Source organism: Oncorhynchus clarkii, chromosome 26 (genome assembly GCF_045791955.1).
Source record: "Oncorhynchus clarkii lewisi isolate Uvic-CL-2024 chromosome 26, UVic_Ocla_1.0, whole genome shotgun sequence".
NCBI classification, from domain to species: domain Eukaryota; kingdom Metazoa; phylum Chordata; class Actinopteri; order Salmoniformes; family Salmonidae; genus Oncorhynchus; species Oncorhynchus clarkii.
The window spans coordinates 4,919,489-4,939,220 of NC_092172.1; the positions used below are offsets into that span (position 1 = coordinate 4,919,489).

The 19,732-nt window shown below is 43.4% G+C and overlaps 1 protein-coding gene across 1 annotated transcript in view; it reads right to left on the reverse strand.

Moving 5' to 3' along the window:
- The window catches only part of LOC139384452 (SH3 and multiple ankyrin repeat domains protein 2-like), a 149,804-nt gene that overhangs the window by 65,176 nt on the left and 64,896 nt on the right, over positions 1 to 19,732 (reverse strand). Inside the window, exons 11-13 of the mRNA XM_071129219.1 lie at positions 18,934 to 19,073; positions 18,137 to 18,250; positions 3,515 to 3,596 (exon numbers count right to left, since the gene is read on the reverse strand). Of these exons, the coding sequence (XP_070985320.1) occupies positions 3,515 to 3,596; positions 18,137 to 18,250; positions 18,934 to 19,073 (336 nt within the window). The remainder of the gene's footprint in view (positions 1 to 3,514; positions 3,597 to 18,136; positions 18,251 to 18,933; positions 19,074 to 19,732) is intronic.

Here is a 19,732-nt window from a genome sequence, read left to right on the forward strand (position 1 = left end):
ACGTAGACTCGGTCTCAATCTTTAAGTCTTTATTGATGACTCATCTCTTCACTAGGTCCTATGATTGAGTGTAGTCTGGTCCAGGAGTGTGAAGGTGAACGGAAATGCACTGGAGCAACGAACCCGCCCTTGCTGTCTCTGCCTGGCCGGTTCCATTCTCTCCACTGGGATTCTCTGCCTCTAACCCTATTACAGGGGCTAAGTCACTGGCTTACTGGTGCTCTTCCATGCCATCCCTAGGAGGGGTGCATCACTTGAGTGGGTTGAGTCACTGACGTGATCTTCCTGTCCGGGTTGGCGCCCCCCTTGGGTTGGGCCGTGGGTGAGATCTTTGTGGGCTATATTCTTCCTTGTTTCAGGAGTTGGTGGTTGAAGATATCTCTCTAATTGTGTGGGGGCTGTGCTTGGCAAAGTGGGTGGGGTTATATTCTGCCTGTTTGGCCCTGTCCAGAGGTATTGTCGGACGGGGCCACAGTGTCTCCCGACCCCTCCTGTCTCAGCCTCCAGTATTTATGCTGCAGTAGTTTATGTGTCGGGGGGCTAGGATCAGTCTGTTATATCTGGAGTATTTCTCCTGTCTTATCCGGTGTCCTGTGTGAATTTAAGTATGCTCTCTCTAATTCTCTCTCTCTTTCTCTCTTTTTCTCTCTTTCTTTCTCTTTTGTCTCTTTCTTTCTTTCTCTCTCTCAGAGGACCTGAGCCCTAGGACCATGCCTCAGGACTACCTGGCCTAATGACTCCTTGCTGTCCCCAGTCCACCTGGCCATGCTGCTGCAGTTTAAACTATTTTGCCTGCGGCTATGGAACCCTGACCTGTTCACCAGACATGCTACCGGAGCGGTAGAGATACTCTGAATGATCGGCTATGAAAAGCCAACTGACACATACTCCTGAGGTGCTGACCTGTTGCACCCTCGACAACTACTGTGATTATTATTATTTGACCCTGCTGGTCATCTATGAACATTTGAACATCTTGGCCATGTTCTGTTATAATCTCCACCTGGCACAGCCAGAAGAAGACTGGCCACCCCTCATAGCCTGGTTCCTCTCTAGGTTTCTTCCTAGGTTCTGGCCTTTCTAGGGAGTTTTTCTTAGCCACCGTGCTTCTACACCTGCATTGCTTGCTGTTTGGGATTATAGGCTGGGTTTCTGTACAGCACTTTGTGACATCAGCTGATGTAAGAAGGGCTTTATAAATACATTTGATTGATCGTCTTGACATACCTACATTTTTGTTTTGCTCATTTCAGTTATAGACTATCGATCATGCCTCCTCTTTTATTAAAGAGACGGAGTCCAGACATAACTACACTACTTTAGGAAACTTTCTGAACTCACACACACACACCCATCAAAATGACCCATCAATCAAAGCTACCAGCTCATCTCAAACACAAGAGCAAATCACATTTCTCCTTTCCTGAAAATGTATCCTATTAAAACCCAGGCCTACCTTTAAATCCTGACTGTAGGTTATCAGATAGTAGACTACATTAGGATAAATGTGAATCGATTCTCAATCGGTGTTTCCTTGGCTCATCGCTCTCTAGCGACTCCTTGTGGTGGGCCGGGCACCTGCAGGCTGACCTCGGTCGTCAGGTGAATGGTGTTTCCTCTGACACGTTGTTGCAGCTGACTTCCGGGTTAAGCATGCGGGTGATAAGAAGTAGTTTGGCGGGACATGTCCATGATAGCTTGCTATCTAGGGTGACACCCAGCAGTTTATTCTCTTCAACTTGCTCAATGAGGTTCAGGGTTGAGTGAGTGATTTGTCCCAAAAATGATGCTTTTAGTTTGAGATATTTAGCAACAGGTAGTTACCAACATCTTAACGTTTAGAGCAAGCGTTGAGGGCTCTTAACAAAACTCCTCCGGCCAGAAGTTACTACCATTTATAGGCGCTTAAGGTAGTTAGCGTCTATGAATGGGCTATTCAATGACTAGCCTAGCCCAACCCAATGCGAGTCCAAGGATAACAATATAGGCCTATAGTTTAGTTTAGTAATACTTACTTTAAGTAAAAATATATACTTATTTAGAGTATGTATACTCTAAATAACTTTTTTTTTTAAGAAGAAGAAGCCCTCTTGCTTGCTGAATATAAAACGGCAACAAAATTGGCAATGAACTAGCGGGGAAGATTGAATGACGAGAGCGTAGGCGACATGTAGCTCTGGTGGAATGTGATCTGGTGGTGATAAATTGATACATTGCAGCACATTATAAACGTAGCCTAAACAGAACAGAGGGAAATCCTTTCATTCATTCACACAACAAACCTGTGTCTTGCAGCGCACGGCCTGTCAGTGGCATAACAGGTGTCCCATAGAACACTTTCCATTGGTTGAACCACAGGTTCCATAAGGGAGGCATATGTAAGTAGATGGGAAAGTTGGCTAGGATGGAACATAGGAAAACCTGCCAAAATGGTGAATGTAAATCGAGGGGGAAATGCACTATACTCTCCACTGTATTGTAGTGTGCCCAATAAAAAACAAAACAACCCTCCCCAAAGCAAAGAAAAAAGTTGCATCCCCCTCCCCTATTTTGGTCCCCCACAGTAATTTTCGAACGGTCTCTTATGGGAGATATGCCTATATCACAATACATGCTGTGGGTAGTGGTCTAAAATGGACTGTAATGGTCTAGCTATAAAGGTTTATAACACTCTGTAGTGGTGTAATGGTCCATAATGGTTTGTGGTATACATAGTGGTCGGGCACCACGGCGTGTAGCTGCATGCTTTGGTTTGACACACAGCTAACGTATTTTTTTATATATTTTTTTTATTGAACCTTTATTTAACTAGGCAAGCAGTAGTTGCTCTCTGCTCTGGTCTGTGATTTGTTTGGACGGGTGCCTAATGAATACAAACTGGCCTGATCAAACACAGCTTAATAGCGTATTCATGTATTGACAAGGACATTTGTCTCAGCCCGCTGGGTTGCTGCAGTTAAATGAGATTTGAACACAATGAAGAACACATCCGAGTGACACGCTTGGCCCGGTGTGTGTGTGCGCCTATTGAAACTGAGGGGTCATGTGCCATCAGTGCTCCCTGAAGATTAGCTGCATGATGCTTCTATGTGTGTGTGTGTGTGTGTGTGTGTGTGTGTGTGTGTGTGTGTGTGTGCGCGCAGTAGTATAAAGTACATAAGTAAAAATACTTTAAAGTACTACTTAAGTAGTTTTCTTGGGGTATCTATACTTTACTTTTTTAGGAATGAAGTGAAGTAAAAGTAAAAGTTGTAAAAAATATAAATAGTAAAGTCATGTACTTTTTCTCCATACATTTTCCGTTGTCTCCCAGCCTGTGACTGGGAGACAACGGGAGAGAAGAAGTAGAGGAGAAAAATTGAAGGATAACTTCAACTGAAAACTAAAGAAAAAACGATCCTCAAAACACTGCTCTGAGACACGCTACCACTTCACATAAACCTCCACTTAGCTTATCACCCTGTGTGTTTGTTTGTGTATGTGTGTTTTAGGACAGGCATCCGAGTAACCTTACCTGGAGGCGTCAAAACTATCGTAGGACCCCACAGTGTAGTGTCGGAAGAGTTTCCTCCTGTCCGAGCGGTCAGCTCTGGTGTCTGTGGAAGAACAGAAGGACCAACAGTTATTGACCACATCAGTCACCGACCGCATGCATGGCTACAGAAATCAATTCATCAACAGTAATAGGAAGAAAGAAAACAAACAGCAGCAACATGCAAACTGTGAAACTCCTGTACAAGAAAGTGCAGCTCTGCAATCCAATCAAATGTGCAAACAAACATAGACATATGGACACACTCCAGTTTTCATTCTAAGGGTACACAACGAATTACAAGTTAGAAATCGACCCCCAACCCCTACCACCCTATAGGCACTTCAAGTATATCGATCTGAAAGGATTGGATAAAGTGACAATGACAACAACAAGCTGCAGAAGTGTGCACCACTGAAACACAAATAACTATCTCCTTTGGTAAAAAAAAAACAACAACCCTTAAGCAATAAATCAACTCAAGCAACCAACAAGTGCGTGTACACACATGCACACACTCGCTCGCACACACACTCGCTCGCACACTCACTCACTCACTCACTCACTCACTCACTCACTCACTCACTCACTCACTCACACACACACACACACACACACACACACACACACACACACACACACACACACACACACACACACACACACACACACACACACACACACACACACACACACACTTACCTCCAAAACGAACTTTCCTCCTGATAGAGGCAGTTTTTTCCATTTGCACTCCTAAATGTCTCTTCCCTCTTTCTCTCCCTCACTTTATGTCTTTCACATACACCTTCTCTATCACTCTCATTCTTTCAGACACTCTTTCTCTGTCTCTCCCTCGCTCTTCATATTTCTCTCTATCCCTCTCTCTCAGATGCAATCAGTGACAGGGACATGCCTTGAATGCCCAGAAATACCCAAATCCACAGTCTCTAGAGAAAAGCCGGAAAACCAGACAGGCAGTCCCACTAAGCGTTAAGGATTGAATCCGGGTAGAGCTCTGTGGTTACTGCCGAGAGGAGGACATAATGTAAAGGAGAAGAAAGATAATGAAGAGAGGAGGGAGGAGAAAGAGATCAAAACTACATCACAACAGGCCCACTCCATAGCAACCACTGGTGTACTGTAGGGAGTTTGTTTCCATGACCACCGATCAATGGAGAAGGTACATGACGTACATGTCTGGTCGCTGTGAAGGTTTCCTTAGTGTGTGTGTGTGTGTGTGTGTCTACATATCTGAATGTGTGGGTGTGCAGGGGGAGTGGTAGAGTAATTGAAGGGTGTGCATGCGTGTGTGTGTGTGTGGAAGAGGGGGGATGGTTACGGTTTTGCTTACAGTTCAACGTGAAGGGGGGTCTTCGTTGACCTCCATTTCCCTATTTTCTACTTTTCCTCCCCCATCCCTCCCTCCTTTGTTCCCTCCCTCCTACTGACACTAATCTCACACAGTTTGGGGGAGTGGAAAGGACACCAAATGAGCAAGAGAAATTAAAGATTATTTATGAGTAATAAATCATCTTTGCAGGGCTTAAAGTATTTGAGGGATTACACAGCACAGGCAAGCCAACTATATGATTGAAGTTCTGAAACAAACAGAAACACAGACATGCCAATACAATATTTAATTGTCTTGCAAATGGAGGAGAAAATGAAAATACCCCACCCCAAAAATGTAAATACAAAATAGAGAATAAGGACCTGTGTCTGTGCGGCGTTCTCTTTCTCAAAGAAACACCTGTGTGTGTGTGTGTGTGTGTGTCTTTCCCTCTGTTTTCCTCTCTTTCCACCCACGATGGCCAAGGGCGGACTTAGTGATTTGGATACCCCCAGGCAGAGGCCAGTCTGAGCGCCTGTTAACCTAAGTAATTATTTTGTTAAAATTAAATCTTCTTTCTTCCTTTTTCGTTTCTTTGCCCTGCCCATAAATTGTCACATGCTTCGTAAACAACAGGCATTGACTAACAGTGACACGGTTACTTACGGGCCCAACCCAACAATGCAGAGATAGAGAAAATAGAGAAATAATAGAAAAGCAATTAAACATAATAATAAAAGTCATAATAAATACACAATGAGAAACGAAAACGTGGCTATATACACAGGCTACCAGTACCGGGTCGATGTGCAGGGGTACAAGGTAATTGAGGTAGAAATGTACATACTGTATAACTAGGAATAAAGTGACGAGCCAAAAGTTAGATAATAAACAGTAGCAGCAGCGTATGTGATGAGTCAAAAAAGGTAGTGCAAAGAGGGTCAATGCAGATAGTCCGTGTAGCTATTTGGTTAACTTTTTAATATTATTAACTAACATTGTAACTAACACATGCCGTGAGGTAGCAGAGAAGTCTATGACTTGGGTGGCTGGAGTCTTTCACAATTTTTAGGGCCTTCCTCTGACACCGCCTGGTATAGAGGTCCTAGATTGCAGGGAGCTCAGCCCCAGTGATGTACTGGGCCGTACACACTACCCTATGAAGCACACCTTGCGGTCGGATGCCAAGGATTTGCCATAACAAGCGGAGATGCAGCCAGTCAAGATGCTCTCAATGGTGCAGCTGTTCAACTTTTTGAGGATCTGAGGGCCCATGGCAAATCTTTTCAGCCAACTGGGGGGGAAGAGGCTTCGTTGTGCACTCTTCACGACTGTGTTGGTGTATGTGGACCATGATAGATCCTGTGATGATGTGGACACCAAAGAACTTGAAGCTCTCAACCTGCTCCACTACAGCCCCATCGATGTGAATGGGGCCATGCTCGGCCGTCCATTTCCTGTAGTTCACGTTCAGCTCCTTTGCATTGCTAACGTTGAGGGAGATGTTGTTGTCCTGGCACCACACAGCCAGGTCTCTGACCTCCTCCCTATAGGCTGTCTCATCGTCGTCTGTGGTCAGGCTTACCATTGTCGGTGTCATCAGAAAACTTAATGATGGTGTTGGAGTTGTGCACCGCCACGCAGTCGAGGGTGAACAGGCAATACAGGAAGGAGCTAAGCATGCACCCCTGAGGGGCCCCCGTGTTGAGGGTCAGCTTGGCGTATGTGTTGTTGCCTAACCTCACCACCTGGGGAGCAGCCTGTCAGGAAGTCCAGGCTCCAGTTGCAGATGGAGGTACTCAGTCCCAGGGTCCTTAACTTAGTGATGAGCTTGGAGGGCACTATGGTGTTGAACGGTGAGCTATAGTCAATAAACAGCATTCTCACATAGGTGTTCCTCTTGTCCAGGTGAGAGAAAGCAGTGTGGAATGCAATATAAATTATGTGGATTTGTTTGGGTGGTATGTGAATTGGAGTGGGTCCAGGGTGTCTGGGCTGATGGTGTTGATGTGAGCCATGACCAGCCTTTCAAAGCCTTTCATGGCTACAGATGTCATTTAGAAAGGTTACCTTGGCGTTCTTGGGAACAGGGACTTACAACATGTAGGCTTTACAGGCTGCGTCAGGTAGAGTTTGAAAATGTAAGTGATGGTCTGAGTACGGTCTGAGTTTGCGCATGGTCTGAATATGCGTCCTGATAATCCGTCTGGCCCTGCGGCCTTGTGAATGTTAACCTGTTTAAAGGTGTCGCTCGGACACGGAGAGCATGGTCACACAGTCCTCCGGGACAGCTGGTGCTCTCATGCATGTTTCAGTGTTGCTTGCCTCAAAGCAGTAGCTGACACTATAGATGTCAGCTACTACAGTGACTGAAATTAGTTTCAGAGTGGGTGGAAAGGAATAAGTTAGTCCTAAATGTTTCTAAAACGAAAAGCATTGTATTTGGGACAAATCATTCACTAAACCCTAAACCTCAACTAAATCTTGTAATAAATAATGTGGAAATTGAGCGAAGTTGAGGTGACTAAACTGCTTGGAGTAACCCTGGATTGTAAACTGTCATGCTCAAAACAATAGCTAAGATGGGGAGAAGTATGTCCATAACAAATCGCTGCCCTACCTTCTTAACAGCACTATCACTATCAATTGGAAGTGATGCAGACAATTACATTGATGGAAGCTACTCTCTATCTGCAATATTAAAGCTGATCTACCCCCTACAAAAAAACAGCACTATCAACAAGGCAGGTCCTACAGGCCCTAGTTTTGTCTCACTTGGACTACTGTTCAGTCGTGTGGTCAGGTGCCACAAAAAGGGACTTAGGAAAATTGCAATTGGCTCAGAACTGGACTGCACGACTAGCCCTTGGATGTACACAGCGAGCGAATACTAATAATATGCATGTCAATCTCTCCTGGCTCAAAGTGGAGGAAAGATTGACTTCATCACCACTTGTATTTATGAGAGGTATTGGCATGTTGAATGCACCGAGCTGTCTGTTTGAACTACTGGCACACAGCTCAGACACCCATGCATACCCCCACAAGACATGCCACAAGAGGTCTCTTCACAGTCCCCAAGTACAGAACAGACTATGGGAGGCACACAGTACTACATAGAGCCATGACTACATGGAACTCTATTCCACATCAAGTAACTAATGCAAGCAGTAAAATTTGATTTATAAAACAGATAAAAATACACTTTATGGAACAGTGGGGACTGTAAAGCAACACAAACAAAAAGGCACAGACACATGCATACACACACACGATAACATATGCACTATACACACACGTACACATGGATTTTGTACTGTAGATATGTGGTAGTGGTGGAGTAGGGCCTGAAGGCACACAGTGTGTTGTGAAGTCTGAATATATTGTAATGTTTTTAGAATTGTATAAACTGCCTTAATTTTGCTGGACCCCGGGAAGAGTAGCAGCTGCCTTGGGATCCATAAGAAATACAAATACAAATGAATGTTATTGCAAACTTTCCATGAAACGTGTCTAGAACATAAATATCTTATGTTCTGAGAATATGTCAACCATTTTAGCCAGCCTGCCAGCTTAGTGGAGCCTGCCATTAGCACTGTCAGTGTAGTCAGCTCAGCTATCCCCATTGAGACTGTGTCTGTGCCTTGATCTAGGTTGGGCAAAACTAAACATGGCGGTGTTCGCCAGCAATCTCACTGGAATAAAGACCTCCTCCATTCCTGTCATTATTGAAAGAGATTGTGATATCTCACATCTCAAAATAGGGTTACTTAATGTTAGATCCTTCACTTCAAAGGCAGTTATAGTCAATTAACTAATCACTGATCATAATCTTGATGTGATTGGCCTGACTGAAACATGGCTTAAGTCTGATGAATTTACTGTGTTAAATGAGGCCTCACCTCCTGGTTACACTAGTGACCATATCCCCCGCGCATCCCGTAAAGGCGGAGGTGTTACTGACATTTACGATAGCAAATTTCAATTTACAAAACAAAAATGACGTTTTCATATTTTGAGCTTCTCGTCATGAAATCTATGCAGCCTACTCAATCACTTTTTATAGCTACTGTTTACAGGCCTCCTGGGCCATATACAGCGTTCTTCACTGAGTTCCCTGAATTCCTATCGGACCTTCTAGTCATGGCAGATAATATTCAAATATTTGGTGACTTTAATATTCACATGGAAAAGTCCTTAAAAAGCCTTCGGAGCCATCATTGACTTGGTGGGTTTTGTCCAACATGTCTCCGGACCTACTCACTGCCACAGTCATACGCTGGACCTAGTTTTGTCCCGTGGAATAAATGTTTTGGATCTTAATGTTTTTACTCATAATTATGGACTACCGGATCACCATTTTATTACGTTTGCAATCGCAACAAATAATATGCTCAGACCCCAACCAAGGATCATCAAAAGTCATGCTATAAATTCTCGGACAACCCAAAGATTCCTAGATGCCCTTCCAGACTCCCTCCACCTACCCAAGGACGTCAAAGTACAAAAATCAGTTAACCACCTAACTGAGGAACTCAATTTAATTAACCTTGCACAATACCCTAGATGCAGTCGCACCCCTAAAAAACATTGGTCATAAGAAACATGGTATACAGAAAATACCCGAGCTCTGAAGCAAGCATCCAGGAAATTGGAACGGAAATGGCGCTACACCAAACTGGAAGTCATCTGACTAGCTTGGAAAGACAGTATAGAAGAGCCCTCACTGCTTCTCGATCATCCTATTCCAACTTAATTGAGGAAAATAAGAACAATCCAAAACGTATTTTTGATACTGTCGCAAGGCTAACTAAAAAGCAACATTCCCCAAGAGAGGATGGCTTTCACTTCAGCAGTGATAAAATCAGGAACTTCTTTGAGGAAAAGATCATGATCAATGGAAAGCAAATTACGGACTCCTCTTTAATTCTGCATATTCCTCCAAAGCTCAGTTGTCCTGAGTCTGCACAACTCTGCCAGGACCTAGGATCAAGGGAGAGACTCAAGTTTTTTAATACTATACCTATTGACACATTGATGAAAATAATCATGGCCACTTAACCTTCAAGCTGCATACTGGACCCTATTCCAACTAAACTACTGAAAGAGCTGCTTCCTGTGCTTGGCTGCTTCCTATGTTGAACATAATAAACGTCTCTCTATCCACCGGATGTGTACCAAACTCTCTAAAAGTGGCAGTAATAAAGCCTCTCTTGAAAAAGACAAACCTTGACCCAGAAAATATTTAAAAAACCAATTGGCCTATATCGAATCTCCCATTCCTCTCAATTTTTATTTGAAAAAGCTGTTGCGCGGCAACTCACTGCCTTCCTGAAGACAATCAATGTATACGAAAGAGAGATTGGAAACCCAAATTAGTCTACACGGACAAGTTCTGGCCTGGTTCAGATCTTATCTGTCGGAAAGATATCAGTTTGTCTCTGTGGATGGTTTGTCCTCTGACAAATCAACTGTCAATTTTCGTGTTCCTCAAGGCTCCGTTTTAGGACCACTATTGTTTATTGTTTTCACTATATATTTTACCTCTTGGTGATATCATTCGGAAACATAATGCTAACTTTCACTGCTATGCGGACGACACACAGCTGTACATTTCAATGAAACAATGGTGAAGCCCCAAAGTTGCCCTCCCTGGAAGCCTGTGTTTCAGACATAAGGAAGTGGATGGCTGCAAATGTTCTAATTTTAAACAGAGATGCTAGTTCTAGGTCCCAAGAAACAAAGAGTCTTCTGTTGATTCTGACAATTAATCTTGATGGTTATATAGTCGTCTCAAATAAAACTGGGAAGGACCTCGGCATTACTCTGGACCCTGATCTCTCTTTTGACAAATATATCAAGACTGTTTCAAGGACAGCTTTTTTCCATCTATGTAACATTGCAAAAATCAGAAAGTTTCTGTTCAAAAATGATGCAGAAAAATGTATCCATGCTTTTGTCACTTTTAGGTTAGTCTACTGCAATGCTCTACTTTCTAGCTACTCGGATAAAGCACTAAATAAACTTCAGTTAGTGCTAAACACGGCTGCTAGAATCTTGACTAGAACCAAAAAATGTGATCATATTATTCTAGTGCTTGCATCTCTACACCTGCTTCCTGTCAAGGCAAGGGCTGATTTCAAGGTTTTACTACTAACCTACAAAGCATTACATGGGCTTGCACCTACCTATCTTTCTTTTTTGGTCCTGCTGTACATACCTACACGTACGCTACGGTCACAAGACGCAGGCCTCCTTACTGTCCATAGAATTTCTAAGCAAACAGCTGGAGGCAGGGCTTTCTCCTATAGAGCTCAATTTTTATGGAATGGTCTGCCCATCCATGTGAGAGACGCAGACTCGGTCTCAACCTTTAAGTTTATTGAAGACTCATCTCTTCATTAGGTCCTATGATTGAGTGTAGTCTGGCCCAGGAGTGTGAAGGTGAACGGAAAGGCACTGGAGCAACGAATTGCCCTTGCTGTCTCTGCCTGGCCAGTTTCCCTCTTTCAACTAGGATTCTCTGCCTCAAATCTTATTACAGGGGCTGGGTCACTGGATTACTGGTGCTCTTCCATGCCATCCCTAGAAAGGGTGCGTCACTTGAGTGGGTTGAGTCACTGACGTGATCTTCCTGTTTGGGTTGGCGCCCCACCTTGGGTTTGCTGTGCGGGAGATCTTCGTGGGCTATACTCGGCCTTGTGTCAGGATGGTAAGTTGTGGTTGAAGATATCCCTCTAGTGGTGTGGGGGCAGTGCTTTGGCAAAGTAGGTGGGGTTATATCCTGCCTGTTTGGCCCTGTCCGAGTGTATCGTCGGATGGGGTCACAGTGTCTCTCGACCCCTCCTGTCTCAGGTTCCAGTATTTATAGTGCAGTAGTTTATGTGTCGGGGGGTCAGTCTGTTATATCTGGAGTATTTATCCTGTCTTATCCAGTGTCCTGTGTGAATTTAAGTATGCTTTCTCTAATTCTCTTCCTTTCTTTCTTTGTTTCTGTCTTTCTTTCTTTCGGAGGAGGACCTGAGCCCTAAGACCATGCCTCAGGACTACCTGGCCCGATGACTCTTTACTGTCCTCAATCCACCTGGTTGTACTGCTGCTCCAGTTTGAACCGTTCTGCCTGCGGCTATGGAACCCTGACCTATTCACCAGACGTGCTACCTGTCCCAGACCTGCTGTTTTCAACTCTCTAGAGACAGCAGGAGCGGTAGAGATACTCTGAATGATAGGCTATGAAAAGCCAACTGACATTTACTCCTGAGGTGCTGACCTGTTGCACCCAGGACAACCACTGTGATTATTATTATCTTTGAACATTTGAATATCTTGGCCATGTTCTGTCATAATCTCCACCTGGCACAGCCAGAAGAGGACTGGCCACCCCTCATAGCCTGGTTCCTCTCTAGGTTTCTTCCTAGGTTCTGGCCTTTCTAGGGAGTTTTTCCTAGCCACCGTACTTCTACACCGGCATTGCTTGCTGTTTGGGGTTTTAGGCTGAGTTTCTGTACAGCACTTTGTGACATCAGCTGATGTGAGAAGGGCTTTATAAATACATTTGATTGATTGATGTTCTGTGTATGTATGGTGGGACATTTTTGGAATATTCTCCTAACCATCAGCAAACTGGACATATGAATGTTCTTGCACCATTCCCATGAAACACATCTAGACATTAATATCTTATGTTGTGTGAACATGGCAACCATGTTCTGTGTAGGTTTGGTGGGACGTCGATGAGATATTCTCCTAACACACAGAAAACTGGACACATGAATACTCTTGCAACATCCCATAAAACATGTCTAGAACATTGTTGTATATTCTGAGAACCTTGTAACCACGTTCTAGATCATTTATGCTTGACATAAAGGGAATGTTCTCCTAACTTTAACACCAAAACATGCTAAAAAGATTCTTAGAAGGTTTTTGCTAACATAGATTGAATTTTCCTCTAACTAATGGAAAAAGTTAGGGAACATTAAGAGCAACATTACAAAAAGATTCTCTCTCCCTAGAATTTTAAGCTGGGCACTTACTGATTTGCCAATATAAAAACTGTCCCCTTTAAAAATACTACTAAGTAAGTACATGTAGTACATGGGGTTATATCCTGCCTGTTTGGCAAGGTAGACAATCAGACTCAATCTTCACACTTTCAAGTCTTGCTATCCATGCATTCGCAATGAATGATGAGACTGCCCCTGCGAGGGTTTGTACTAGCTAGCTATTTCCATACTGTGTTCCCCTTTTCTGACAGGCATTTTGGGGGCAGCCCTAAGGTACTTCTGATCTGGCAATGTGTGAAACGAGTTCTCTCTGCCAAGAGCTTCAGGGCTGGTTCAAAAGGGGTGTCGCAGGGAAGGGGTGAGAACAGCCAGACAGGAAAAAGGGGGCATGCTGCGCCCCATCTGCCAATATATATACAGTAACAGTCAAAAGTTTGGACACACCTACTCTATATTGTAGAATAATATCACATATTTAGAATCATGTAGTAACCAAAAAAGTGTTAAACAAATCTAAATATATTTTGGCTGCAATTTCTGAGGTATAGTTAACTCTATTGAACTTACTCTCTGCAGCAGAGGTAACTCTGGGTCTTCCTTTCCTGTGGCATCCTCATGAGAGCCAGTTTCATCATAGCGCTTGATGGTTTTTGCGACCTTCATGTCTTAAAGTAATGATAGGCTGTTGTTTCTCTTTGCTTATTTGAGCTGCTTTTGCCATAATATGGACATAGTATTTTACCAAATAAATCTTCTGTATAGCACCCTTACCTTGTCACAGCACAACTGATTGGCTCAAACACATTAAGGAAAGAAATTCCAAAAATGTACTTTTAACAAGGCACACCTGTTAATTGTGCATTCCAAATGTCTACCTCATGAATCTGGTTGTGAGAATGCCAAGAGTGTGCAAAGCTCTCATCAAGGCAATGGGTGGATACTTTGAAGCATCTCAAATATAAAATATATTTCAATTTTTTAAAACAATTTTGTTTACTAAATGATTCCATATTTGTTATTTCATAGTTTTGATGTCTTCACTATTATTTTACAATGTAGAAAATAGTAAAAATAAAGAAAAACCCTTGAATGAGTAGGTGTGTCCAAACTTTTGACTGGTACAATATACAGTGCCTTCGGTAACTATTCAGACCCCTTGAATTTTTCCACATTTTCTTACGTTACAGCCTTATTCTAAAATTGATTAAATCTACACACAATACCACATAACAACAAAGCAAAAATTGGTTTTTAGAAATGTTTCCAAATTTATTACAAATAAAAAAATATCGGAAATATCACATTTACATAAGTATTCAGGCGCTTTACTCAATACTTTGTTGAAACACTTTCGGCAGCAATTACAGCCTCAAGTCTTCTTGGGTACGACCCTACAAGCTTGGCACACCTGTATTTGTGGAGTTTATTCCATTCTTCTCTGCAGATCCTATCAAGCTCTGTCAGGTTGGATGGCGAGCGTTGCTGCACAGCTATTTTTCCAGATATGTTTGATCTAGTTCAAGTCCGAGCTCTGGCTGGGCCACTCAAGGAAATTCAGAAGCCACTCCTGCGTTTTCTTGGCTGTGTGCTTAGGGTCGTTGTTCTGTTGGAAGGTGAACCTTCGTTTGAGGTCCTGAGTGATCTGGAGCAGGTTTTCATCAAGGATCACTTTGTACTTTGCTCTGTTCATTAAGATGTGCAAAAGAACACAGACTCTGGACAGAGGAACTCTGCCTAGAAGGCCAGCATCCCGGAGTCGCCTCTTCACTGTTGACGTTGAGACGGATGTTTTGCTTTTTTAGTCAGTAAAACAGTTTTCAGCTGTGCTAACATAATTGCAAAGGGGTTTTCTAATGATCAACCTTTTAAATGATAAACTTGGATTAGCTAACACAACACAGGAGTGATGGTTGCTGGTAATGGGCCTCTGTACGCCTATGTAGATATTCCATACAAAATCTGCCATTTCCAGCTACAATAGTCATTTACAACATTAATAATGCCTACACTGGATTTCTGATCAATTTTATGTTATTTTAATGGAGAGGCAGAGAGAAGGAGCTAGGAAGGGTAAGACATAATGCATTTTGTATTATGCAATTATGCCAACAAAGCATCATTTAATAGAATTTAATTGAGAGAGAGACAGAACAAATAAAAGAAAACAGAGGAATATTGACATCGACAGAGCGCGAGTGAGATGACAGAAAGTGAGGGAGAGTGGACATAGAGAGAATAAATGGGCAAGTTGAAAGAGAAGGGGTTGGAGCGTGATGTGTTAATTCCCCTGCAGCCCAGAGGACATCAGAACACACCTGATTTATCAGCGCAACGCTTAGCCTACCAGAGAGACGAGAGAGACTGGGCCTGTTCACATGTACCAGAGATGGAGGCTAACACAACTCACTGCCTTCCTTGACATCACTTCACCTAGTACATTTAAACCAACACTGAGTCTCAATTATTTTTTATTTGAACCTTTATTTAACTAGGCAAGTCAGTTGAGAACAAATTCTTATTTACAATGACAGCCTACCCCAGGGCCTATTGCACGCCACATTATGGGACTCCCAAACACAGCCAGATGTGATACAGCCTGGATTTGAACCAGGGACTGCCTCTTGCACTAAAATGCAGTGCCTTAGACCCCTGTGCCACTTGGGAGCCCCTGAAAATTTGAATTGGACTGTTAGTGATCCTTTGCTATGGCTAACAGTAGTGAATTGCAGGTTAGCTCTTGCTAAGACCATTCCAATGCTATGGGTAGCACAAAACAGAGCAATGATTTCTGTTATGTTTACCCGAAGAATGGTTAGCAACACAATAACTGATCTATCACAGAGATTGATGGCTAATGTGGTTATTGACCAAACGCATGGGAATGGGAAGGAACCCAAGCTTCCAGAAATTATTATGGTTATCAGCAATAGGATGACAACCATAACATACAAGAGTGATGTCACACTTGTGCCAGCGTATAATACCCAGAAGACCCCTTGCTTTAAAGGTCATGAGGCAGATCATACTGTACAAAGATATCCAAGGGCCTTTGATGACACAGCAGTGAACACGCACACAGTAACATACTAGCTCAAAGCCCAGTAACAGTGCATGGGTAAAATCACTGGGGAAGCCAAGGAAAAAAAGCCATATTACAGCCTGTTTGTCATGTTAATTGCACTATTTGCTCTATAAATTGTTTGTTTATACCAGTGGAGGCTGCTGCAGGGAGGACGGCTCATAATAATGGCTGGAATGGAGTCAATCGAATGGTATTAAACACATCAAACATGTGGTTTCCATGAGGTTGACACCATTCCATTGACTCCATTCCAGCCATTATTATGAGCCGTCCTCCCTGCAGCAGCCTCCACTGGTTCATATGCCTTGCTACTGTGGTATATAGGCCTAAGGCCGAGACAACAAGAAGACAGTGGCAGAATAAATTCAATCGCACCTTTGTTTCATCACAAAATCGGAGAGCAACATAGCATATTGCTTACTTGACCTACAGCATGGTCCAGCAAGTTAATTTTTCCAAAATGTTCAGACCACTAAACAACCATTGATTTAGAACCACAGAGAGTTACCACAGCAAGTCGAAAAGTAAACAGGAGCTGCCTTGACTATTCCAACACCATTTCAACTTCCTCATCAAATCACCTGTGCTTGGTCTAACAAAGTGACAACTAAAAGATACCAAAAACAATTTAGTCCAATCAACGTAAGCTAAATATGTGGCTGTCCATGATTTGTGTGTGTGTCCGTGCGTGCAAGTAGAAAAAAACATGTTGACTCATCCTACTTGTAGAGAAACACCAAGGACATCTTCCTCTCTGTCATACAGCACACACTTACATTTTTTTTGTCCTAGGCTACCTGGCTAAAATGCTCGCTTGCAATCCTAACTTCCTTTCATGGGCAATGCGGTGCCACCACACATTGACTCTGTACCGGTACCCCCTGTATATAGCCTCGCTATGGTTATTTTATATTTTCCTGCCGCTCCTTAATTATTTGTTACTTTTATTTATTTACTTTTTTCAGGTATTTTTGTCTTAAAACTGCATTGTTGGTTAAGCGCTTGTAAATAAGTATTCGGCGCATGTGACAAACACAATTTGATTTGATTTTGATGCGCTAGGCTAGCAAGTTAACGCTAGCCTATTACATCTAGCTAGCTACATTGAACTTCCCTCCTCTCAGGCCAGCGCCACACTGTATGCATATACTGTTGGATCAGAATTGCCGTTATAATCATTGACCAGTACGGAGAATCAAGTAAATCAAATTCCTATCTTCCATGGTTAATTTAAGAAAGGGATGATTATAGCTAGCTAGCTAGCCACCGGAGGACAAAAACACAATGAGATACAACAATTCCAGTTTTTCTAAAAAAAATTACGTATTGCTTTTGATGTGATGTAGTTGGTGTGATGCCACATCCAAACTGGTTTCCCTTGACACTTTGTTTTGGTGCACCAGGACCATTCCCAGTTGAGCTCACTCAGTTTAGCTCAACGCTGATTGGCTATTGTTATATTTAAAAAAATATATAAAAGGAGGCCAAATGCTCGCTAGCTTCCCTTGCATTCAATGCTACGGACGGCCACAATGTCATAGTCTTTTTGACCGGACAGAGGGATGCTGTTTAGCTTGCTCGGATGCTTTCTCCAGTGAGACACATTCAGCCTCTTGCAAATTGAAGGAAAATTATTAAAGACAGACAGAAACATTATGCACATTTTTATTTTGGGGAAGCCTGGCTTCCCTTTGCATCCATGAATACACATCACCGTTAAAGCCCCACATGTCTGACATATGACAGTGTGGCTTGAGAGGAGAGGAGGGGGAGGAGAGGGAGAGAAGGAATGTGGGGGATCAGGCCTTACCATCCATTGAACTCCCTCCCTCCTACGTCTCTCTCTCTCTCTACCTCTGTCTCTCTTGTCAGGTCTGGAAAGATCCCCTAGCCCCTACACACCTTTGGTAGGCAGTCAAATGCTGACGGCTCCACCTATTGTGTTAATTGGGCTTAGGGGACTTGCCTCCATATTCTTCCACATCACACCAATCCAATTATTTTGGATCTGTACACACTAAACAGTCCCAGTGCTGAGCCCATCTCCTGGGTGGAAAAGTGCGTCTCAGTGCCCTAGGATGCCACCAGTGGGATCCATGGAGCAGAAATCTTCCCTCCTCCTCCTCAGAGATCCCCAACCACTCTCCTATTCCCAAATATCTGGGTCAGCATGCTTAATGACTTACGCATCCTCTCCTCGCTGGGCTTGGCAGGAATCTCCTCCACGCACTCCGCAGGAAACCAGCCCACCTGGCCCCGGGCACTGCCTTCCCAGAAGCCCCCCTCTCCGATGCTCAGAACTGGAGCGAGGGGAGAGGGAGTGTGGTGAGATAGAGAGAGCGAATCATTATACACAGCACATGTACTGTAGTAAATGTCACTTGCGGATCGCATGGTGCCTGTGTTTATAGAGCTCACCAGCTTGTAGTCCTAAAAAACAGAAATTAATTACCTCTGGTTCGTTCAGCCATTCCTATGAATGGGGAAAGAATGGGGTTTTGGGATAATCGCCGGAAATAAGGTATGAGGTTGACACAGGCTTAGGAGATCTTATACGTTTTGTTGTATGAGCCAGTTAACATTACCTTTAAGAATTGCGAAGCCTTTATGTGGTTTATGTGCTTGTTTTAAATACATAAATGCTTCTGCAGATGAAGATGATCTCATAGAACACAACAAATAAGATCTGCTAAGCCTGTGTTTACCATAGAACTTATTTTCTGTGCTTATCCAGAATACCCTCTAAACCCCCCATAAACTTTGGCCAACAAGCCATGGTGGAGTTGTTGCTTACAAAAAGCTGCCATTATTATTCCTCTCTATCAGTTTATTTCTCAGGGACGACATGCTCAACAAATGATGCACCAGATATATACACAGCCAATTTCCACCTGTGTCACAAATGTTTCCAGCGGTAGAGCAGTGTTAAGCGTAATACAATTATATCTGTATGTTCTCTCCTTAACACTCCCTAATGTCTCACCTTTGACCCTGTCATTCTTGTAGAGGGGGATCTCTCCCTCGGCCTGTGGCCGGTAGGCGTGGACCACCACAAAGTGCCTCCCTGGCACAGCACTGTACAGCTTCCTCCGCTGCACCACCACCTCCACATTACCACTGGGGCTGAGGATGGGACAGAGAGGTGGGAAGGAGGGAAGAGAGGAGGGGATATGGGAGAGAGGGTGAGAGAGAAGAGGAGATAGGAGGGACGGAGGAGGAGTGCATGTTAGCACATGCCACATTTGTATTAAAGTATAGTATACACAGTATATATTGTAAACTCTTAAGTTACACCGCTGTCCTTCACAGAACCAAGAGGGGAGCGAGGGGTAACGGAAGTGCCTGATTTATGGAGCTTGTAAATGGGGCAGGATGGAAGCTGGCCCACATAAAGTATGGCTGATCCCTGCAGTGTCCTCTGGGTAGGGAAAAGAGGACACTGGGTTCACCCACAACACAAACAGACAGACATCCCAACACAGGGGAGAGAGAAAGAGTCCGTCCTTACCTTTCTGAGATACATTTGCTTGAGTCCAACTACAGATGAAATCACAAGTTTACTACACTACTGAGATGGACCTAATGTTGTGTATTCACTGGTGTCTGTGTTGATCTGTTGTAGTATTGTATTGGAGCTCCACTTGGTGGTAATCCCCAGCAACAGCACCGTGGTAAGTATTCAAGCACAGCCATACAGAGAGAAAGTGGGATAGAATAAGAGTGATTGTCAGAGGGAGAGGGGGAGAGAGAGAGAGAGAGAGAGAGAGAGAGAGAGAGAGCGA